Source organism: Rhinichthys klamathensis, unplaced genomic scaffold (assembly GCF_029890125.1).
Source record: "Rhinichthys klamathensis goyatoka isolate OS25496 unplaced genomic scaffold, OSU_Roscu_1.1 h1tg000142l_1, whole genome shotgun sequence".
In the NCBI taxonomy this organism is placed as follows: Eukaryota; Metazoa; Chordata; class Actinopteri; order Cypriniformes; family Leuciscidae; genus Rhinichthys; species Rhinichthys klamathensis.
Window position 1 is genome coordinate 655,435 of NW_026606677.1, and position 23,658 is coordinate 679,092.

At 48.3% G+C, this 23,658-nt stretch overlaps 1 protein-coding gene across 2 annotated transcripts; it reads left to right on the forward strand.

Moving 5' to 3' along the window:
* The first annotated feature begins 4,993 nt into the window (after positions 1 to 4,993).
* On the forward strand, positions 4,994 to 22,074 carry lclat1 (lysocardiolipin acyltransferase 1). 2 transcript variants are annotated; one of them, XM_056257738.1, is made up of 6 exons: positions 4,994 to 5,130; positions 8,677 to 8,848; positions 9,044 to 9,242; positions 10,351 to 10,497; positions 12,834 to 12,950; positions 21,089 to 22,074. In XM_056257738.1, exons 2-6 carry the CDS (start codon positions 8,678 to 8,680, stop codon positions 21,589 to 21,591), a joined length of 1,137 nt encoding a protein of 378 aa, XP_056113713.1. In that variant the 5' UTR covers positions 4,994 to 5,130; position 8,677; the 3' UTR covers positions 21,592 to 22,074. The 2 variants fall into 2 exon arrangements, with proteins under 2 accessions (XP_056113713.1, XP_056113714.1); XM_056257739.1 differs by lacking the exon at positions 8,677 to 8,848 and having other exon boundaries at positions 5,000 to 5,130.
* Positions 22,075 to 23,658: the final 1,584 nt, after the last annotated feature.

The window sequence follows — 23,658 nt, forward strand, 5'->3', positions numbered from 1 at the left end:
GAGGTCAGAGAGAGGTGGGCATGGGCACCAACAGAGAGGTCAGAGAGAGGTGGGCATGGGCACCAACAGAGAGGTCAGAGAGAGGTGGGCAAGGGCACCAACAGAGAGGTCAGAGAGAGGTGGGCATGGGCACCAACAGAGAGGTCAGAGAGGTGGGCATGGGCACCAACAGAGGTCAGAGAGAGGTGGGCATGGGCACCAACAGAGAGGTCAGAAAGAGGTGGGCATGAGCACCAACAGAGAGGTCAGAGAGAGGTGGGCATGGGCACCAACAGAGAGGTCAGAGAGAGGTGGGCATGGGCACCAACAGAGAGGTCAGAGAGAGGTGGGCATGGGCACCAACAGAGAGGTCAGAGAGAGGTGGGCAAGGGCACCAACAGAGAGGTCAGAGAGAGGTGGGCATGGGCACCAACAGAGAGGTCAGAGAGAGGTGGGCATGGGCACCAACAGAGAGGTCAGAGAGAGGTGGGCATGGGCGCCAACAGAGAGGTCAGAGAGAGGTGGGCATGAGCACCAACAGAGAGGTCAGAGAGAGGTGGGCATGGGGCACCAACAGAGAGGTCAGAGAGAGGTGGGCATGGGCACCAACAGAGAGGTCAGAGAGAGGTGGGCATGGGCACCAACAGAGAGGTCAGAGAGAGGTGGGCATGGGCACCAACAGAGAGGTCAGAGAGGTGGGCATGGGCACCAACAGAGAGGTCAGAGAGAGGTGGGCATGGGCACCAACAGAGAGGTCAGAAAGAGGTGCGCATGAGCACCAACAGAGAGGTCAGAGAGAGGTGGGCATGGGCACCAACAGAGAGGTCAGAGAGAGGTGGGCATGGGCACCAACAGAGAGGTCAGAGAGAGGTGGGCATGGGCACCAACAGAGAGGTCAGAGAGAGGTGGGCATGGGCACCAACAGAGAGGTCAGAGAGGTGGGCATGGGCACCAACAGAGAGGTCAGAGAGAGGTGGGCATGGGCACCAACAGAGAGGTCAGAAAGAGGTGGGCATGAGCACCAACAGAGAGGTCAGAGAGAGGTGGGCATGGGCACTAACAGAGAGGTCAGAGAGAGGTGGGCATGGGCACCAACAGAGAGGTCAGAGAGAGGTGGGCATGGGCACCAACAGAGAGGTCAGAGAGAGGTGGGCATGGGCACCAACAGAGAGGTCAGAGAGAGGTGGGCATGGGCACCAACAGAGAGGTCAGAGAGAGGTGGGCATGGGCACCAACAGAGAGGTCAGAAAGAGGTGGGCATGAGCACCAACAGAGAGGTCAGAGAGAGGTGGGCATGGGGCACCAACAGAGAGGTCAGAGAGAGGTGGGCATGGGCACCAACAGAGAGGTCAGAGAGAGGTGGGCATGGGCACCAACAGAGAGGTCAGAGAGGTGGGCATGGGCACCAACAGAGAGGTCAGAGAGAGGTGGGCATGGGCACCAACAGAGAGGTCAGAAAGAGGTGGGCATGAGCACCAACAGAGAGGTCAGAGAGAGGTGGGCATGGGCACCAACAGAGAGGTCAGAGAGAGGTGGGCATGGGCACCAACAGAGAGGTCAGAGAGAGGTGGGCATGGGCACCAACAGAGAGGTCAGAGAGAGGTGGGCATGGGCACCAACAGAGAGGTCAGAGAGAGGTGGGCATGGGCACCATCAGAGAGGTCAGAGAGGTGGGCATGAGCACTAACAGAGAGGTCCGAGAGAGGTGGGCATGGGCACCAACAGAGAGGTCAGAGAGAGGTGGGCATGGGCACCAACAGAGAGGTCAGAGAGGTGGGCATGGGCACCAACAGAGAGGTCAGAGAGAGGTGGGTATGGGCACCAACAGAGAGGTCAGAGAGAGGTGGGCATGAGCACCAACAGAGAGGTCAGAGAGAGGTGGGCATGGACCAACAGAGAGGTCAGAGAGAGGTGGGCATGGGCACCAACAGAGAGGTCAGAGAGAGGTGGGCATGGGCACCAACAGAGAGGTCAGAGAGAGGTGGGCATGGGCACCAACAGAGAGGTCAGAGAGAGGTGGGCATGGGCACCAACAGAGAGGTCAGAGAGAGGTGGGCATGGGCACCAACAGAGAGGTCAGAGAGAGGTGGGCATGAGCACCAACAGAGAGGTCAGAGAGAGGTGGGCATGGGCACCAACAGAGAGGTCAGAGAGAGGTGGGCATGGGCACCAACAGAGAGGTCAGAGAGAGGTGGTTATGAGCACCAACAGAGAGGTCAGAGAGAGGTGGGCATGGGCACCAACAGAGAGGTCAGAGAGAGGTGGGCATGAGCACCAACAGAGAGGTCAGAGAGGTGGGCATGGGCACCAACAGAGAGGTCATAGAGAGGTGGGCATGGGCACCAACAGAGAGGTCATAGAGAGGTGGGCATGGACACCAACAGAGAGGTCATAGAGAGGTGGGCATGGGCACCAACAGAGAGGTCATAGAGAGGTGGGCATGGGCACCAACAGAGAGGTCATAGAGAGGTGGGCATGAGCACCAACAGAGAGGTCAGAGAGAAGTCAGAGAGGTGGGCATGGGCACCAACAGAGAGGTCATAGAGAGGTGGGCATGGGCACCAACAGAGAGGTCAGAGAGAGGTGGGCATGAGCACCAACAGAGAGGTCAGAGAGGTGGGCATGGGCACCAACAGAGAGGTCAGAGAGAGGTGGGCATGGGCACCAACAGAGAGGTCATAGAGAGGTGGGCATGAACACCAACAGAGAGGTCAGAGAGAGGTGGGCATGGGCACCAACAGAGAGGTCAGAGAGAGGTGGGCATGGGCACCAACAGAGAGGTCAGAGAGGTGGGCATGGGCACCAACAGAGGTCAGAGAGAGGTGGGCATGGGCACCAACAGAGAGGTCAGAAAGAGGTGGGCATGAGCACCAACAGAGAGGTCAGAGAGAGGTGGGCATGGGCACCAACAGAGAGGTCAGAGAGAGGTGGGCATGGGCACCAACAGAGAGGTCAGAGAGAGGTGGGCATGGGCACCAACAGAGAGGTCAGAGAGAGGTGGGCATGGGGCACCAACAGAGAGGTCAGAGAGAGGTGGGCAAGGGCACCAACAGAGAGGTCAGAGAGAGGTGGGCATGGGCACCAACAGAGAGGTCAGAGAGGTGGGCATGGGCACCAACAGAGAGGTCAGAGAGAGGTGGGCATGGTTCCTAACCGACGACGAAGACTTGATAGCTTACAGTATTGGTACAGAATGAGTTATTGACAGTACACTCTGTTCTATGCTTAGAATTGACAGAAAACCCCATAGTGGTGCGGTGGACGTGTGCTGACCGACCAGCAAGAGAGGGCAGTGGTGGAAATGGCGAGGGCCAGGAATGATATACTGCTGTCAGGAATAAAGCAGGCAATTGAGGAGAACAATGACACCTTTGCCAATGTGCCATCCATCAGCCTGCCAACAGTAGGCCACCTTTTAAACAGGCACCAGGTGTCAATGAAACAAATTCACCTGGTGCCTTTTGAGAGAAACAATGACTGGGTGAAACAACTAAGGGCTGAGTATGTTCAGGTACAGCACTATATGTTGTATTACTGTTACTATTTGATGCATCACTTACGTCATGTATATTGGAACAACACTGTAAACAGAACTAACCAAAATATATTTTTTAGAGGGTTATGGTGCTTGACGCTAATGTGAACCATCACAAGTACATTTTTGTTGATGAAGCGGGCTTTAACCTGGCCAAACCTCGACACCGTGGACGGAGCATCATCGCCAACGGGCCACTGCCCAAGTGGAGGACACATCAGCTGTCTCTGAAGATGGTGGAAGGCCTATGATCGCCAAGCCCTGGAGCGCGCCACCCTCCTTCAGATGCATGTGATGACATCAGTGTACCAATGTCAAGCATCGATTCGTCACGCCAAAAGATTTTTTCCAAGGTGCGTGAACAATGATAACATTCATTGTGATGTGGACGAGAATCTATGGCCAAATGCTCAAGACAGGCTTGATCCAAATTAATGTAACGTGTGCACTAAATGTTATGTTTTGTTCTCATTTAGTTACATTTCATTATAGAAAGTATACCTATGTTACAATTATATCTGAAAAATAAAAACTAATTCGCCCAAATGATTGTAGAGGATGTCTTCATTGATCCTTCACTTGATTACACATAGGATGGATATTTTGGAAATTATAGATTATGTAAATGTTGGGTAATGTAAGTGTATTGCCTAATGTGAAAACTGTGTAATCTGTCTTTTATACTGTAGCATATTCATTTCAGCACTTCTATGGCCGATTCGAAACATGTATCTTGCATTGTTTGCTGTTGGATGAACTGATTGTTTAAAGTACTAAACTGAAAGAAGATCATACTGTTGTGTTTTGGGGATTAAACCAAATGTTCTCATTACATATTACAATCTTGTGTTTGAAACAATGATTAAACATGTGCAACTGACTGAAAGCATTGCATCAGGTTTTGAAAGAATGTATAGCTGCGTTACACGTGTGATGAGTTTGGATTTTTGTAGGCCTACTAAGAGTTTTGAAAATGTACACCTTACTTGTGAAAATAGTACCAAAGCGAATAAAAAAACTGTAACAAGCCATGATGTGCATTTAGTCATTGTGCAAATTGTAGACTATTGTACTTACTCTTTTGCACACGTGTGCAACACATGCAATTTGCTTAAATCAATAGGAAATTCAAGGGGGATTTTTTTGAGGGGGGGAAAGGTCTCATTTAAGAATTAAGCCAAAGCGATTGAGAAAAACTGTAAGATATATTCTATTATAGCGCTATTCTAATGTTGTCATAGAACTGGGTAACAATTATAAAACATACATATTTATTTACATTACACAACTTTAAGGAGCGAGAGTGGAAAATCACTGCTAGAACGGACTCGAGCTGTGTGTTCGGCGGGTGCGCGAGTGGGCGGAGCTAGTCTGTGATTGGCCAGAGGAGCAGCGTGTCGTCAATCGTCAGAGGCGGAAGTTCAGAGGTCGTGCGAAATCACGGATGTCACTGTAAACATCGAGTTTACATCGCGTTTACTGTGTTTACTGTGTTTACTGTGTTTGATCTGATCTGAACTGAAGAACTGTGGATGCTGTGCTTTACTGAAAGGGATGAATGTCTTCACGGCTGATATTTACGAACACAGTCACTCCTGCAAACGTTAAGCGCTGAAGTGAGTAAATAAATGACACACACACACACACACACACACACACACGAGTATTGGACGCGGGTAGTTGTTTTGCTGCTGTAATGATCGTGTGACAGATGATGGTCACTGCTGTATGATCCATTCATCAACAAGTGTGAGCTTCATAACCCTTCATAGACCTTTATAACCCTTCATAAGCCTTCATAACCCTTGGTCTGCTGTTGTCAGGTGTTTATTCTGGTGGGTTTTCATTGAAACACAAACTGCTCATATATCCATCCAAATCATATATCCATATACCATAAACTGTCCTGATTCTGTGCTCGATCTGATTCGTCATTGATGATCAAGACTAGTATTCTCATCTGAGCTTGAGGAGTGTGTTCTGGCTCTCAATACCAACAAAATTAAAGGCCACTTAAATCGACTAACAAGTGTAGCAACATTTTAAAAGTGCACTTTGTAATAATATCAAATCAATAGTATTTTAAGAGAAGTGCACTTGTTTTGATGAGTTGACTAGCGTATGATTAACTGTAGTGTTATTTGATGCCTGTGAATGATTCTGCATTTTTTCATCCTGCTGAAATATTCATCATTTATTTCTTGGTTAAAAGCATCTTGTATAGGAAGACGTGTTTAGGGTTTGATTTATCAATAATCATGATTGAATCTGTATTTATAGACACATTTGTTCCCTTCAAATGGTTGGAGTCTCTTCAGGTACAAATGTTTTCGCAATTGGCAATTCACAATTAATTACACTTATGAAAAGGTGCTCACTTGGCAGTGTTCACTATACGCTTCTTGAGAAGTGGCATGATAGGAGATCTGTGAAAGAAAGCAAGAAATAGTTGATGGAGCTGAGTTCCAGATCCGCAGACACACAACACCGACCACATGGATCTTTAGCCTGTTAATCTTCTTTAATGTCTTTAAATCCCACGCTTCTTGTCAGGTTAGACCGTATTCCTGATGCTTTGGCCGATGGAACGCTCATGAGATCTTTCATATTCCTGCGACACAGAATACATAGATCTAAATCTGGAGGATCGTTCTTTTTTTTTATTACAGATTTAGATAACCCAGGATTAAGCCTTAGACATTTAAGGTTAAGCTTTTATAAACGTGCCTAAGGATCCACCGATATGAACATTTTGGCCGATACCGATAATTCTTTAGATTTGAAAGCTGATAACCGATATATTGGCCGATAAATCTTAATCCAAATTTTTATATAATATTTGAGAGCCTGATTACAAAAACAAAAGTCTCACCATTAACAGCCACGTCCCAAACACACATTTATGATGTTCTCATTATGTTCATACATAATGTTATGTAGCCGATATGACAGACTTGCGCTGCACATGTTGCTCTGGACTGTATTTTCCTTTTTGAAGTGATTTCAATCATATTTCAAGCGATTCAAACCCATCATGTTGAACAGTGCGCATCTGAAGCGTCTCAGCCGAAGGAAATATTAATCAGCCATTTTTTATCAGCCAGACTGTAAGAGCCAGCTCAGGGTGTCCCTCATCAAAGCCGGGTCGCTGGTGTGTGTGTGTGTGTGTGCGTGTGTGTGTGTGTGAGTGTAGCATGTACAGAGTCAGAGTGTGTGTGTGTGTGTGTGTGTGTGTGAGTGTAGCATGTACAGAGTGTGTGTCTGTGTGTGTGAGTGTAGCATGTACAGAGTGTGTGTGTGTGTGTGTGTGTGTCTGTGTAGCATGTACAGAGTGTGTGTCTGTGTGTGTGTGTGTGTGTGTGTGAGTGTAGCATGTACAGAGTGTGTGTCTGTGTGTGTGTGTGTAGCATGTACAGAGTGTGTGTGTGTGTGTGTGTGTGTGTGTGTAGCATGTACAGAGTGAACAGCAGCGGTCCTAGTACTGAGCCTTGTGGTACGCCATACTGAACTTGTGATCGATAAGACATCTCTTCGTTTACTGCTAAACTGATAACGGTCAGATAAGTGTGATTTAAACCATGCTAGTGCAACTCCACTAATGCCAACATCATTCGAGTCTATTTAAAAGAATGTTGTGGTCAATAGTATCAAATGCAGCACTAAGATCGAGTAACACTAGAGAGATACAACCACGATCGGATGATAAGAGCAATCAGAGTACACTGCACTGTCTGATGCGATACTGTTGTAGACGGTTGCATAGTTATAATTTTGTCCCTGATATTATCGATCTTATAAGTGAAGAAGTTCATAAAGTCATTACTGCTGTGCTGCTTGGACACTTCTGAGCTTGAGGCTTTATTTTTCGTTAGTTTAGCCATTTTGCTGTACGGAGTAGAGACGTGGACACTAACAACAACAGCAACAAAAAGGCTCGAAGCTTTCGAAATGTGGCTGTATCGAAGAATGCTGAAAATCCCATGGACAGCCAAAACCACCAATACACAAGTTCTGCAGGACATGGGCACTGACAGGCACTGCTGAAGACCATCATTAGCAGGAAGGGTCACTACTTAGGCCACATTGCCCGAAACAACCACGAATACTCACAAATACAAATACTTTTGCTCCATGTTTCTGGCTGCTCTCTTAAAGGAGCTGTATGTAAGAAATTTATTTCATTTAATCATAAAATGGCCCTGAAATGTCACTAGACATTAAGAAATCATGTACATTTCAAATACTTATATCACTGACAACAGTAGTCCGGCCAGGATATTGTCATTTAAAAAGTGCAGTTGCAGCCCTCAACTGATGTTGATGTTGTCATGTTGTGTTTTGCTCTGATGCTCCACCCTCCACCTATCTACCAATCACGAAGTCAGTAGTGTTGCGGCATCCGGGTTGCCAGCTCTGCTCTAGTTACCACAGCTGCAGCTCGTCACGTTCCAGCTGGATCCTGCAGCCAATCTGGCAACCTCGAGTCAGGGAGGAGGGGGAGGGGATACACCACTCTACAGTAATTTGACAGTGATTGCAGTACTAGTTTTGGCCACAATCTTACATACAGCTCCTTTAAGGGCCTGAGTGTGTGTGTGTGTGTGTGTGTGTGCTCGTTGTACCACGGCGTTGGACTATTTCCTTTAAGCTTTAAGCGCAACGGAGCAACTGCGTCTAAAGTGCTGGAAAAGAGAGTTAAAAGTGTCTGTCGCAATATCGAGTTCTTCTAAGCTATCTGGGATGCTGAGATGATGAAACTGATTAGGAAGGGTTATTGATAAAGCAATCTTTAGTGGCAGAAGTTATAGGTCTAACATATTTATAACACGGAGTCGGCTTTGCAGCCTTGGCTAAATGAAGTTTACATGAGACTAGATAATGATCTGAGATGTCATCGCTCTGCTGCAGAATCATTTATACTATATAGTGTTACATTAAGCACCAACACTTCAAAAGAATTACATTTGAAACTAGACTTTTTGGTAATTTTGAAAATATTACTATAAATCACAGCAACACCTCCCCCTTTGCCTTTCAGACGAGGCTCATGTTTATAACAGTAATCTTGCGGGGTGGACTCGTAATGTAATCGTCTGGTTTTAGGCAGGTTTCTGTCAGACACAGCACGTCTAGGTTATAGCCTGTAATCGCACTGTGTGCAGGATGATGCCGCTGTCCGCCAGAGGCCTGTGTTTCCTCCTCACGCTGTTCCTGGGCAGCTTCTTCGGGAGTGTGTTCCTGCTGGGTCCGGTTCTGCCGCTCATGCTGGTGTCGCCGGCCTGGTACCGCTGGATCACGGACCGCATCGTGGCCACATGGCTCACGCTCCCCGTGGTACGGCACTCCACGTGCAGATTAAGGGCCGGGAATATTATAATAAGATCCTCTTCCTACGTCAGAAGGAGAGCGAAATCTGATCGGCTAATTTTGGACATGATATGAGATGATATTTTCATGATATGTCTTCCTCATTTTTATTCAACTCAAGGCACCAGTGTGGTGTGTGTGTGTGTGTGTGTGTGTTTGCAGGCGCTGCTGGAGCTGGTGTTCGGGGTGAAGGTGGTCATCACGGGCGACGGCTTCGTTCCCGGCGAGCGCAGCGTCATCATCATGAACCACCGCACGCGTCTGGACTGGATGTTCCTGTGGTGTTGTCTCCTGCGCTTCAGTTTCCTGCGTCTGGAGAAGATCTGCCTCAAGGCCGCGCTCAAGGCCGTGCCCGGCTTCGGTGAGCCCGCGCCCCAGCCACCCACACACACTACGAGAAAAGAGTAGGCAAGCTCCGAACTGGCCTGTCATCATCTCGTCACAGAGCAAATCTTCCATTCAATCTAATTTAATTTCCTACCGTTTCAGAGAGAAATGTTGTAGACTGTAGATCTCACGCGGAGACTCTCCTCATCTTTATCTAACCCTCTCTCCATAACCGCCGGACTCGCGCGTCCTCCATGTCTGTAGTTTTTTTAACACTTTTTACTCATGTTTGTAGTTCCAATCGAATCCTCTCGTCCACAGCGCAATGGGTTGTGGGTAATATTAGCCGTTAGCGTGTTCACATATCTGCGCTTCGGATTCTAACCGGGAAAAGTAGACCATCCGAGTATCTTTGGAATACGCATTTCAACATACTACGATTTGGGACGTACTAATTCTATTTAAGACTGATAGTATGCGAATTGGGACGCACCGCCAGACTTCTGATGAACGCCGGCTGTGTTCAGGCCAAGCAGCACCTCTCTCTCTCTCTCTCTCTCTCTCTCTCTCTCTCTCTCTCTCTCTCTCTCTCAACACTGAGTGAGTTAAACTGCAGTTCCTCCACTGGCCACTAGAGGCCGGCTGCAGAAGAGACTCACTCCCATAGACCCGCATGTTAAAATGCCCAACTTTACAGCAGAAAAGTTTGAAAAAAATATAGTCTGGTGCTAAAAGTGGTTTGGTCTATATCGCTAGTTTTGCTCTTCATGACGACTGTGAGGGGGTGAATATTTTTATAACTCATCCGTTTAAATTATATTAAGCCTTAAAGTTGTGCATAATTAAGGGCGTGGCCACTTGAGTGACTGGTGGATTGCCGCTGATGTCACTGCTAGCCGTTTGTCTGCTGTGTGTTAGCATCACGTGACCTCAGCTAATCCGCCTCGCTGCACATTCGTTTATCCGGGAGTGACGCGAAAACAAGATGGCGACGGCCGGCTCCGCCCACTGTGGGCTTCAAAAACGCTCTTCAGAAACACTACGGGTGACGTCACACACACTGCGCACATATGTTATACAGTCTATGGTCCAGGCTGCTATAGAGAGAATGTGTGTGTGTGTGTGTGTGTGTGTGTGCGCAGGCTGGGCGATGCAAGTGGCCTCCTTCATCTTCATCCACCGCCGCTGGGAGGAAGATCGCACACACATGTCCAACATGCTTCAGTATTTCTGCCACATCAAGGAGCCGCTGCAGCTCCTGCTGTTCCCCGAAGGCACCGACCTCACCGGTGAGACACACACACACACAGACACACACACACACACACACACACACACACACACACACACACACACACACACAGACACTGGAGCACTGACCTCACCGGTGAGACACACACACACACACACACACACACACACACACACACACACACACACAGACACTGCAGCACTGACCTCACCGGTGAGACACACACACACACACACACACACACACACACACACACACACACACACACACACACACACACAGACACTGCAGCACTGACCTCACCGGTGAGACACACACACACACACACACACACACACAGACACTGCAGCACTGACCTCACCGGTGAGACACACACACACACAGACACACACACACACACACACACACACACAGACACTGCAGCACTGACCTCACCGGTGAGACACACACACACACACACACACACACACACACACACACACACACACAGACACTGCAGCTCTGACCTCACCGGTGAGACACACACACACACACACACACACACAGACACTGCAGCACTGACCTCACCGGTGAGACACACACACACACACACACACACACACACACACACACACACATAAATGCCATAAGATATTAAGTCTTGTTTTCTGAAGAAATAAATCAAAATTAAGTGAGTTTTTGCTTAAAACAAGCTAAATTATGCTGCAGCTTAATTTTGATTTATTTCCCCAGAAAACAAGACTCTATATCTTATGGCATTTCACTCATCTAGTAAATGCATCTTGATTTAAGAATTTTTAGATATTTGGACTGGAAACAAGACAAAAACACTAAGTGAGAAAAGCAGACGGAGATGAACCCAGCTCTCTCTCGCTGTGTGCCTGTATGATGCTCTCGCTGTGTGCTGGGTGATGCTCTCGCTGTGTGCTGGGTGATGCTCTCGCTGTGTGCTGGGTGATGCTCTGTGTGCTGGGTGATGCTCTGTGTGCTGGGTGATGCTCTGTGTGCTGGGTGATGCTCTCGCTGTGTGCTGGGTGATGCTCTCGCTGTGTGCTGGGTGATGCTCTGTGTGCTGGGTGATGCTCTCGCTGTGTGCCTGTATGATGCTCTCGCTGTGTGCTGGGTGATGCTCTGTGTGCTGGGTGATGCTCTGTGTGCTGGGTGATGCTCTCGCTGTGTGCTGGGTGATGCTCTGTGTGCTGGGTGATGCTCTGTGTGCTGGGTGATGCTCTCGCTGTGTGCTGGGTGATGCTCTCGCTGTGTTCTGGGTGATGCTCTGTGTGCTGGGTGATGCTCTGTGTGCTGGGTGATGCTCTGTGTGCTGGGTGATGCTCTCGCTGTGTGCTGGGTGATGCTCTGTGTGCTGGGTGATGCTCTCGCTGTGTGCTGGGTGATGCTCTCGCTGTGTGCTGGGTGATGCTCTGTGTGCTGGGTGATGCTCTGTGTGCTGGGTGATGCTCTCGCTGTGTGCTGGGTGATGCTCTGTGTGCTGGGTGATGCTCTGTGTGCTGGGTGATGCTCTCGCTGTGTGCTGGGTGATGCTCTGTGTGCTGGGTGATGCTCTGTGTGCTGGGTGATGCTCTCGCTGTGTGCTGGGTGATGCTCTGTGTGCTGGGTGATGCTCTCGCTGTGTGCTGGGTGATGCTCTGTGTGCTGGGTGATGCTCTGTGTGCTGGGTGATGCTCTGTGTGCTGGGTGATGCTCTGTGTGCTGGGTGATGCTCTCGCTGTGTTCTGGGTGATGCTCTGTGTGCTGGGTGATGCTCTGTGTGCTGGGTGATGCTCTGTGTGCTGGGTGATGCTCTGTGTGCTGGGTGATGCTCTGTGTGCTGGGTGATGCTCTCGCTGTGTGCTGGGTGATGCTCTGTGTGCTGGGTGATGCTCTCGCTGTGTGCTGGGTGATGCTCTCGCTGTGTGCTGGGTGATGCTCTGTGTGCTGGGTGATGCTCTGTGTGCTGGGTGATGCTCTGTGTGCTGGGTGATGCTCTGTGTGCTGGGTGATGCTCTCGCTGTGTGCTGGGTGATGCTCTGTGTGCTGGGTGATGCTCTCGCTGTGTGCTGGGTGATGCTCTGTGTGCTGGGTGATGCTCTGTGTGCTGGGTGATGCTCTGTGTGCTGGGTGATGCTCTCGCTGTGTGCTGGGTGATGCTCTGTGTGCTGGGTGATGCTCTGTGTGCTGGGTGATGCTCTGTGTGCTGGGTGATGCTCTGTGTGCTGGGTGATGCTCTGTGTGCTGGGTGATGCTCTGTGTGCTGGGTGATGCTCTCGCTGTGTGCTGGGTGATGTCAGTCACAGAGGGGATGTTTAACTCGGATCATGTGATTATTGAAGTATGATCCTGGATTCAGCTCCGGCTCTTCGTTGTTGCGTGCAGAAAACACTCGAGCCAGGAGTGACGAGTTTGCAGAGAAGAACGGTCTTCCGAAGTACGAGTTCGTTCTTCATCCTCGTACCACCGGCTTCACCTTCATCGTTGACACGCTGCGGAAAGGTCAGAGGTCATCATATATACACACCTTTTCTGAATATAATCATATGGGGGCTTCGCTACTGCAAAAACAGAGTTCTGTTGAAACATTAGTTTTGATCAAATATAGATTTGCTGTTTTCATCACAGCCTTTGCCGGCGTCTCATTTTACCTGGATATGTGGGTGTCCATCATTAACTGATCCAGACTAAACCGGTTACCAGCTGATATCTGAACCAACAGCACGTCTCACACACATTCTGTTCCACCCATACAACACATAACACACATTCAAAGTATATTATTGCCTCTTGATATATTAGGACAAACTATGATGCTTTTCCCATGTTCATCTGTCTTCAGTGTGTAATGTTGCTGTTCTCCTCTATATCAGTGTCAGTGTTCCTGAACTCCTGAAACGCCTCCATTAGTCTTGAATTTCCCCGGGAATGAACACGTCACAATATTCCTCATTATAATAATTCATACGCAGAATAAAGGGGTGGGGCCTGGTTGAGTTAGTTAGTAGTGTGTTAAACTGGCGGTTATGGAAAGGGCCGGGGCTTTCCCAAACACACTCAAAGCGCTCGACCAATCACAACACACTGCTCCAGCAATCAGAGCACAGTGTGCTTTTCAGGAGGAGGGGCTTCATAGAGACAGGAAGTAAACAGAGCGTTACTGACAGACTGGGAAGAGAGGAGCCGCAACAATGGAGAATATGAGGAAAATAATCAACATTCAAGCAGGAAAACCTGTTCTAGTAGAGCCTGAAACATCATCAAGATTGTAAAAGGGCAGAATAGGTCCTCTTTAAAAGTTGTATATATAGTGGATTCAAATTTACCTGCATTTATACAGTGCACTCATGTAAATAGATATACAGTCAAACCAAACATTATTCAGACATCAGATATCATTTTTGATATGTTTCACTAGTGTGATCAGGACACTATAGTGTATTTCTGTAAGTGAGGAGAGCAAAATAAAGGAAACTGAGACATATTATACACAATAACTCTTCACACAGTGACTACCAGTGACATTAATAAAGATGTGGGAGCAGAAATGATTCCTCCACTTTGAGCTGATGATGTTTTGCTGAAGTGTGTTTTCTGTAATTGCTAATGCTCTTTTTACACACACACTGAACAACATGAAGCATTGCTTGGTCACTGGTTGAGCTAAACTGGTATTATCTAATTGTGTAGTTAAATTTAACAGCTGACAGATATTCAACATAATTCATGTGTGAGAGTCTAACAGAAGGACGGACAAAACCAGTCAAATATCCACTGATCTGAGAACTGAGTTCGGCTCATATTTATCTCCATTTTCTAAACTAGTGAATAAACTGATAATGTGAGAAATGTTGAAGATGTCAGAATAATGTTGGTTTGACTGTACTGTATAGTAATTCTCGGCTGTGTGATTGATTATATTGTTGCAAAATGTATCTATATTATCGCAGAGCTCTAATCATGAAGATATTAAGATAGTATAATCATGATATTCTGTTAAGTGCTAATTGAATTCTGTTAACAGTAATGTTACGTTTGCGTTACTTTTTCTCACCTGCGCTGGGCTTGCTTGATTGTTATTTAATAACAACAAAAAAGGTGAAGTGAATAAGCCTTAGGCTGAAGGAAATGCACATTTACTCCTGTACACTAGAGTACAGTAGAGGCAGAGTACAGTAGAGTACAGTAGAGGCAGAGTACAGTAGAGTACAGTAGAGGCAGAGTACAGTAGAGGCAGAGTACAGTAGAGGCAGAGTACAGTAGAGGCAGAGTACAGTAGAGGCAGAGTACAGTAGAGGCAGAGTACAGTAGAGGCAGAGTACAGTAGAGGCAGAGTACAGTAGAGGCAGAGTACAGTAGAGGCAGAGTACAGTAGAGGCAGAGTACAGTAGAGGCAGAGTACAGCAGAGGCAGAGTACAGCAGAGGCAGAGTACAGCAGAGGCAGAGTACAGTAGAGGCAGAGTACAGTAGAGGCAGAGTACAGCAGAGGCAGAGTACAGCAGAGGCAGAGTACAGCAGAGGCAGAGTACAGCAGAGGCAGAGTACAGCAGAGGCAGAGTACAGCAGAGGCAGAGTACAGTAGAGGCAGAGTACAGTAGAGGCAGAGTACAGTAGAGGCAGAGTACAGTAGAGGCAGAGTACAGCAGAGGCAGAGTACAGCAGAGGCAGAGTACAGTAGAGGCAGAGTACAGTAGAGGCAGAGTACAGTAGAGGCAGAGTACAGTAGAGGCAGAGTACAGCAGAGGCAGAGTACAGCAGAGGCAGAGTACAGCAGAGGCAGAGTACAGTAGAGGCAGAGTACAGTAGAGGCAGAGTACAGTAGAGGCAGAGTACAGTAGAGGCAGAGTACAGTAGAGGCAGAGTACAGTAGAGGCAGAGTACAGTAGAGGCAGAGTACAGTAGAGGCAGAGTACAGCAGAGGCAGAGTACAGCAGAGGCAGAGTACAGCAGAGGCAGAGTACAGCAGAGGCAGAGTACAGCAGAGGCAGAGTACAGTAGAGTACAGTAGAGGCAGAGTACAGTAGAGGCAGAGTACAGCAGAGGCAGAGTACAGCAGAGTACAGTAGAGGCAGAGTACAGTAGAGGCAGAGTACAGCAGAGGCAGAGTACAGCAGAGGCAGAGTACAGCAGAGGCAGAGTACAGTAGAGGCAGAGTACAGCAGAGGCAGAGTACAGTAGAGGCAGAGTACAGTAGAGGCAGAGTACAGTAGAGGCAGAGTACAGTAGAGGCAGAGTACAGTAGAGGCAGAGTACAGCAGAGGCAGAGTACAGCAGAGGCAGAGTACAGTAGAGGCAGAGTACAGAGTACAGTAGAGGCAGAGTACAGTAGAGGCAGAGTACAGTAGCGGGAGAGTACAGTAGAGGCAGAGTACAGTAGAGGCAGAGTACAGTAGAGGCAGGAGTACAGTAGAGGCAGGAGTACAGTAGAGGCAGAGTACAGTAGAGGCAGAGTACAGTAGAGGCAGAGTACAGTAGAGGCAGAGTACAGTAGAGGCAGAGTACAGTAGAGGCAGAGTACAGAGTACAGTAGAGGCAGAGTACAGTAGAGGCAGAGTACAGTAGAGGCAGAGTACAGTAGAGGCAGAGTACAGCAGAGGCAGAGTACAGCAGAGGCAGAGTACAGCAGAGGCAGAGTACAGCAGAGGCAGAGTACAGCAGAGGCAGAGTACAGCAGAGGCAGAGTACAGCAGAGGCAGAGTACAGCAGAGGCAGAGTACAGTAGAGGCAGAGTACAGTAGAGGCAGAGTACAGTAGAGGCAGAGTACAGTAGAGGCAGAGTACAGTAGAGGCAGAGTACAGCAGAGGCAGAGTACAGCAGAGGCAGAGTACAGTAGAGGCAGAGTACAGAGTACAGTAGAGGCAGAGTACAGAGTACAGTAGAGGCAGAGTACAGTAGAGGCAGAGTACAGTAGCGGCAGAGTACAGTAGAGGCAGAGTACAGTAGAGGCAGAGTACAGTAGAGGCAGGAGTACAGTAGAGGCAGAGTACAGTAGAGGCAGAGTACAGTAGAGGCAGAGTACAGTAGAGGCAGAGTACAGTAGAGGCAGAGTACAGTAGAGGCAGAGTACAGAGTACAGTAGAGGCAGAGTACAGTAGAGGCAGAGTACAGTAGAGGCAGAGTACAGTAGAGGCAGAGTACAGCAGAGGCAGAGTACAGCAGAGGCAGAGTACAGTAGAGGCAGAGTACAGTAGAGGCAGAGTACAGTAGAGGCAGAGTACAGTAGAGGCAGAGTACAGTAGAGGCAGAGTACAGTAGAGGCAGAGTACAGTAGAGGCAGAGTACAGTAGAGGCAGAGTACAGTAGCGGGAGAGTACAGTAGAGGCAGAGTACAGTAGAGGCAGAGTACAGTAGAGGCAGGAGTACAGTAGAGGCAGGAGTACAGTAGAGGCAGAGTACAGTAGAGGCAGAGTACAGTAGAGGCAGAGTACAGCAGAGGCAGAGTACAGCAGAGGCAGAGTACAGCAGAGGCAGAGTACAGCAGAGGCAGAGTACAGCAGAGGCAGAGTACAGCAGAGGCAGAGTACAGCAGAGGCAGAGTACAGCAGAGGCAGAGTACAGCAGAGGCAGAGTACAGCAGAGGCAGAGTACAGCAGAGGCAGAGTACAGCAGAGGCAGAGTACAGCAGAGGCAGAGTACAGCAGAGGCAGAGTACAGCAGAGGCAGAGTACAGCAGAGGCAGAGTACAGCAGAGGCAGAGTACAGCAGAGGCAGAGTACAGCAGAGGCAGAGTACAGCAGAGGCAGAGTACAGCAGAGGCAGAGTACAGCAGAGGCAGAGTACAGCAGAGGCAGAGTACAGCAGAGGCAGAGTACAGCAGAGGCAGAGTACAGCAGAGGCAGAGTACAGCAGAGGCAGAGTACAGCAGAGGCAGAGTACAGCAGAGGCAGAGTACAGCAGAGGCAGAGTACAGCAGAGGCAGAGTACAGCAGAGGCAGAGTACAGCAGAGGCAGAGTACAGCAGAGGCAGAGTACAGCAGAGGCAGAGTACAGCAGAGGCAGAGTACAGCAGAGGCAGAGTACAGCAGAGGCAGAGTACAGCAGAGGCAGAGTACAGCAGAGGCAGAGTACAGCAGAGGCAGAGTACAGCAGAGGCAGAGTACAGCAGAGGCAGAGTACAGCAGAGGCAGAGTACAGCAGAGGCAGAGTACAGCAGAGGCAGAGTACAGCAGAGGCAGAGTACAGCAGAGGCAGAGTACAGCAGAGGCAGAGTACAGCAGAGGCAGAGTACAGCAGAGGCAGAGTACAGCAGAGGCAGAGTACAGTAGAGTACAGCAGAGGCAGAGTACAGCAGAGGCAGAGTACAGCAGAGGCAGAGTACAGCAGAGGCAGAGTACAGTAGAGGCAGAGGCAGAGTACAGTAGAGGCAGAGGCAGAGTACAGTAGAGGCAGAGTACAGTAGAGGCAGAGTACAGCAGAGGCAGAGTACAGCAGAGGCAGAGTACAGCAGAGGCAGAGTACAGCAGAGGCAGAGTACAGCAGAGGCAGAGTACAGTAGAGGCAGAGGCAGAGGACAGTAGAGGTAGAGGCAGAGTACAGTAGAGGCAGAGTACAGTAGAGGCAGAGTACAGTAGAGGCAGAGTACAGTAGAGGCAGAGTACAGTAGAGGCAGAGTACAGTAGAGGCAGAGTACAGTAGAGGCAGAGTACAGTAGAGGCAGAGTACAGTAGAGGCAGAGTACAGTAGAGGCAGAGTACAGTAGAGGCAGAGTACAGTAGAGGCAGAGTACAGTAGAGGCAGAGTACAGTAGAGGCAGAGTACAGTAAAGTACAGCAGAGGCAGAGTACAGCAGAGGCAGAGTACAGCAGAGGCAGAGTACAGCAGAGGCAGAGTACAGTAGAGGCAGAGTACAGTAAAGTACAGTAGAGGCAGAGTACAGTAGAGGCAGAGTACAGTAGAGGCAGAGTACAGTAGAGGCAGAGTACAGTAGAGGCAGAGTACAGTAGAGGCAGAGTACAGCAGAGGCAGAGTACAGCAGAGGCAGAGTACAGCAGAGGCAGAGTACAGCAGAGGCAGAGTACAGCAGAGGCAGAGTACAGCAGAGGCAGAGTACAGCAGAGGCAGAGTACAGCAGAGGCAGAGTACAGCAGAGGCAGAGTACAGCAGAGGCAGAGTACAGCAGAGGCAGAGTACAGCAGAGGCAGAGTACAGCAGAGGCAGAGTACAGCAGAGGCAGAGTACAGCAGAGGCAGAGTACAGCAGAGGCAGAGTACAGCAGAGGCAGAGTACAGCAGAGGCAGAGTACAGCAGAGGCAGAGTACAGCAGAGGCAGAGTACAGCAGAGGCAGAGTACAGCAGAGGCAGAGTACAGCAGAGGCAGAGTACAGTAGAGGCAGAGTACAGCAGAGGCAGAGTACAGCAGAGGCAGAGTACAGCAGAGGCAGAGTACAGTAGAGTACAGTAGAGGCAGAGTACAGTAGAGGCAGAGTACAGTAGAGGCAGAGTACAGTAGAGTACAGTAGAGGCAGAGTACAGTAGAGGCAGAGTACAGTAGCGGGAGAGTACAGTAGAGGCAGAGTACAGTAGAGGCAGAGTACAGTAGAGGCAGAGTACAGTAGAGGCAGAGTACAGTAGAGGCAGAGTACAGTAGAGGCAGAGTACAGCAGAGGCAGAGGCAGAGTACAGCAGAGGTAGAGTACAGTAGAGTACAGTAGAGTACAGTAGAGGCAGAGTACAGTAGAGGCAGAGTACAGTAGAGGCAGAGTACAGTAGAGGCAGAGTACAGTAGAGGCAGAGTACAGTAGAGTACAGTAGAGGCAGAGTACAGTAGAGGCAGAGTACAGTAGAGGCAGAGTACAGTAGAGGCAGAGTACAGTAGAGGCAGAGTACAGTAGAGGCAGAGGCAGAGTACAGTAGAGGCAGAGGCAGAGTACAGTAGAGGCAGAGGTAGAGTACAGTAGAGGCAGAGTACAGTAGAGTACAGTAGAGGCAGAGTACAGTAGAGGCAGAGTACAGTAGAGGCAGAGTACAGTAGAGGCAGAGTACAGTAGAGGCAGAGTACAGTAGAGGCAGAGTACAGCAGAGGCAGAGGCAGAGTACAGCAGAGGTAGAGTACAGTAGAGTACAGTAGAGTACAGTAGAGGCAGAGTACAGTAGAGGCAGAGTACAGTAGAGGCAGAGTACAGTAGAGGCAGAGTACAGTAGAGGCAGAGTACAGTAGAGTACAGTAGAGGCAGAGTACAGTAGAGGCAGAGTACAGTAGAGGCAGAGTACAGTAGAGGCAGAGTACAGTAGAGGCAGAGTACAGTAGAGGCAGAGTACAGTAGAGGCAGAGGCAGAGTACAGTAGAGGCAGAGGCAGAGTACAGTAGAGGCAGAGGTAGAGTACAGTAGAGGCAGAGTACAGTAGAGGCAGAGTACAGTAGAGGCAGACTACAGTAGAGGCAGACTACAGTAGAGGCAGAGTACAGTGGAGGCAGAGTACAGTAGACTACAGTAGAGGCAGAGTACAGTAGAGGCAGAGTACAGTAGAGGTAGAGGTAGAGTACAGTAGAGTACAGTAGAGGCAGAGTACAGTAGAGGCAGAGTACAGTAGAGTACAGTAGAGGTAGAGTGCAGTAGAGTACAGTAGAGGCAGAGTACAGTAGAGTACAGTAGAGGTAGAGTGCAGTAGAGTACAGTAGAGGCAGAGTACAGTAGAGGCAGAGGCAGAGTACAGTAGAGGCAGAGTACAGTAGAGTACAGTAGAGGTAGAGTACAGTAGAGGCAGAGTACAGTAGAGTACAGTAGAGGTAGAGTACAGTAGAGTGCAGTAGAGGCAGAGTACAGTAGAGGCAGAGGCAGAGTACAGTAGAGGCAGAGTACAGTAGAGGCAGAGTACAGTAGAGTACAGTAGAGTACAGTAGAGTACAGTAGAGGCAGAGTACAGTAGAGGCAGAGTACAGTAGAGGCAGAGGTAGAGTACAGCAGAGGCAGAGTACAGTAGAGTACAGTAGAGGCAGAGTACAGTAGAGGCAGAGTACAGTAGAGGCAGAGTACAGTAGAGGCAGAGTACAGTAGAGTACAGTAGAGGCAGAGTACAGTAGAGTACAGTAGCGGGAGAGTACAGTAGAGGCAGAGTACAGTAGAGTACACTAGAGCACGGTAGCGGGGGAGTACAGTAGAGTACAGTAGCGGGAGAGTACACTAGAGTACAGTAGAGGTAGAGTACAGTAGAGTACAGTGGAGTACAGTAGCGGGAGAGTACACTAGAGCACAGTAGAGGCAGAGTACAGTAGAGCACAGTAGAGTACAGTAGCGGGAGAGTACAGTAGAGTAAAGTAGCGGGAGAGTACACCAGAGTACAGTAGAGGCAGAGTACAGTAGAGTACAGTAGCGGGAGAGTACAGTAGAGGCAGAGTACAGTAGAGTACAGTAGAGGTAGAGTACAGTGGCATACAGTAGTGTACAGTAGAGTACTCACACGCGCACACACACACACACCTGCTCAGTTTATTTTTCTCAACATGTGGACAGGAGAGCTGTCAGTCAATAAATGTGAAGAAGTATCTAGCCTTACTTATTTGAAAAAGCACATTTTTGTTGTAAATTGAAAAAGTAATGCGTTACTTTACTAGTTACTTGGAAAAGTAATCTGACTACGTAACTCAAGTTACTTGTAATGAGTTACACACAACACTGATTAGATTATTTCCCCTGGCAGGAGATAACCTGGACGCGGTCCACGATATAACGGTGGCGTATCCACAGAACATCCCTCAGACTGAGCGGCACCTGGTTCTGGGTCTGTTTCCCCGGGAGATCCACTTCCACGTGCGGCGCTACGGTGTGTCGGTTCTGCCCAGATGTGCACCGGATCTGCAGCTGTGGTGTCAGGAGCGCTGGCGGGAGAAGGAGAACCGGCTCAGCGAGTTCTACCGGGCCGACCCGCGCCGCTTCGACGAGCCCGAGGCCCGCGTGCCGCCCTGTAAGAGCCAACTCAGGGTGTCCCTCATCAAAGCCGGGTCGCTGGTGTTCTGGACCGGCTTCATCAGCGCCTCCTGCCTCGGCCTGTGGCTCTGGGCTCCCTTACGCATCTACTTCCTGCTCATGGTGATCTTCTTCCTGGGTCAGCAGAGGGTCACGGGGGGGGTGGAGCTGATGGAGCTAGCGTGTCACCGCTACTGGAGCTCGCAGGGAGGAGGAGTGGAGGAGAAGGAGGAGTGAGGAGAGGCTGGTGTGTGTGTTAGCGTGTTAGCGATCGGCCACAGCGCCTCCTGCTGGCGAGAGGACGAAGCGCAGCTCCTAATGTGAGACTCGCACAGAGGGATTCCACTCATTCTCTGACATTATAAACGCATCATGCGAGCGCTGGCTGTACATTTATCACTGTGCGAACGAATGTCATGCCTGTGGAAGCTTGTTCCATCATGGAGTTAAAAAAAGGTAATTGCAACTTTTTCTCTCAGAAAAAGAACACTCAGAATTGTGAGATTTGCAATTTGTGAGAAAAAAGTTGCAATTACCTTTATCCTGTGGTGAAAGCAAGATGACAGAATTGAGAGACAAAGTCAAAATTGCAAAATGTAAACGCAATTCTGAAAAAAAAATGTTGCAAGATATAAATGCGCAGTTGTGAGAGAGAAAAAATCGCGATTATCGTTGTTATTTTTTATTCAGTGGCAGAAACAAGCTTCCATACGTACCTGAGGCCTCGTCTGTTAGTGTCTCTCTCCTATTCCCTCCTTTCACTCTCAGTCTCGCTTGTTTCCTCGTGTTTTAGTAGCTCAGTCCAGCCCCGCACATGACATGCGGACAAAAATATATATATCATGGACACGATAATCATTCGTTCCCTCATTTTACTAAATCATGCGCATGAATAATTCATTCCCTCGTTTAACTAAATCGTGTGCACAATGTAATAATTTGTTTCCTCGTTTTAAGTAAATCGCGCACACAATATAATAATTAATTCCCCCGTTTTAAGTAAATCGCGCACACAATATAATTCGTTCCCCCGTTTTAAGTAAATCGCGCACACAATATAATAGTTCGTTCCCTCGTTTTAAGTAAATCGCGCACACAATATAATAATTCGTTCCCCCGTTTTAAGTAAATCACACACACAATATAATAGTTCGTTCCCCCGTTTTAAGTAAATCACACACACAATATAATAATTCGTTCCCCCGTTTTAAGTAAATCGCGCACACAATATAATAGTTCGTTCCCCCGTTTTAAGTAAATCACACACACAATATAATAGTTCGTTCCCCCATTTTAAGTAAATCACACACACAATAAAATAATTCGTTCCCCCGTTTTAAGTAAATCACACACACAATATAATAGTTCGTTCCCCCATTTTAAGTAAATCGCGCACACAATATAATAATTCGTTCCCCCGTTTTAAGTAAATCGCGCACACAATATAATAGTTCGTTCCCCCGTTTTAAGTAAATCACACACACAATATAATAATTCGTTCCCCCGTTTTAAGTAAATCGCGCACACAATATAATAATTCGTTCCCCCGTTTTAAGTAAATCACACACACAATATAATAATCCGTTCCCCCGTTTTAAGTAAATCGCACACACAATATAATAGTTCGTTCCCCCATTTTAAGTAAATCACACACACAATATAATAATTCGTTCCCCCGTTTTAAGTAAATCACACACACAATATAATAATTCGTTCCCCCGTTTTAAGTAAATCGCACACACAATATAATAGTTCGTTCCCCCATTTTAAGTAAATCGCGCACACAATATAATAGTTCGTTCCCTCGTTTTAAGTAAATCGCGCACACAATATAATAGTTCGTTCCCCCCTTTTAAGTAAATCGCGCACACAATATAATAATTCGTTCCCCCGTTTTAAGTAAATCACACACACAATATAATAATTCGTTCCCCCGTTTTAAGTAAATCACGCACACAATATAATAATTCGTTCCCCCATTTTAAGTAAATCGCACACACAATATAATAGTTCGTTCCCCCGTTTTAAGTAAATCGCGCACACAATATAATAGTTCGTTCCCCATTTTAAGTAAATCGTGCACACAATATAATAATCCGTTCCCCCGTTTTAAGTAAATCGCGCAATGTTTTAAGTAAATCGCGCACACAATATAATAGTTCGTTCCCCCCTTTTAAGTAAATCGCGCACACAATATAATAGTTCGTTCCCCCATTTTAAGTAAATCGCGGACACAATCTAATAATTCGTTCCCCCGTTTTAAGTAAATCGCGCACACAATATAATAATTCGTTCCTCCGTTTT

Bases quoted from the DNA above. Each gene is read 5' to 3' on its own strand.
- lclat1 (XM_056257738.1), top strand. From the start codon at position 8,678: ATGATGCCGCTGTCCGCCAGAGGCCTGTGTTTCCTCCTCACGCTGTTC. The intron at 8,849-9,043 runs GTACGGCACTCC...GTGTGTTTGCAG, and splicing joins CATGGCTCACGCTCCCCGTG to GCGCTGCTGGAGCTGGTGTT. The intron at 9,243-10,350 runs GTGAGCCCGCGC...GTGTGTGCGCAG, and splicing joins CAAGGCCGTGCCCGGCTTCG to GCTGGGCGATGCAAGTGGCC.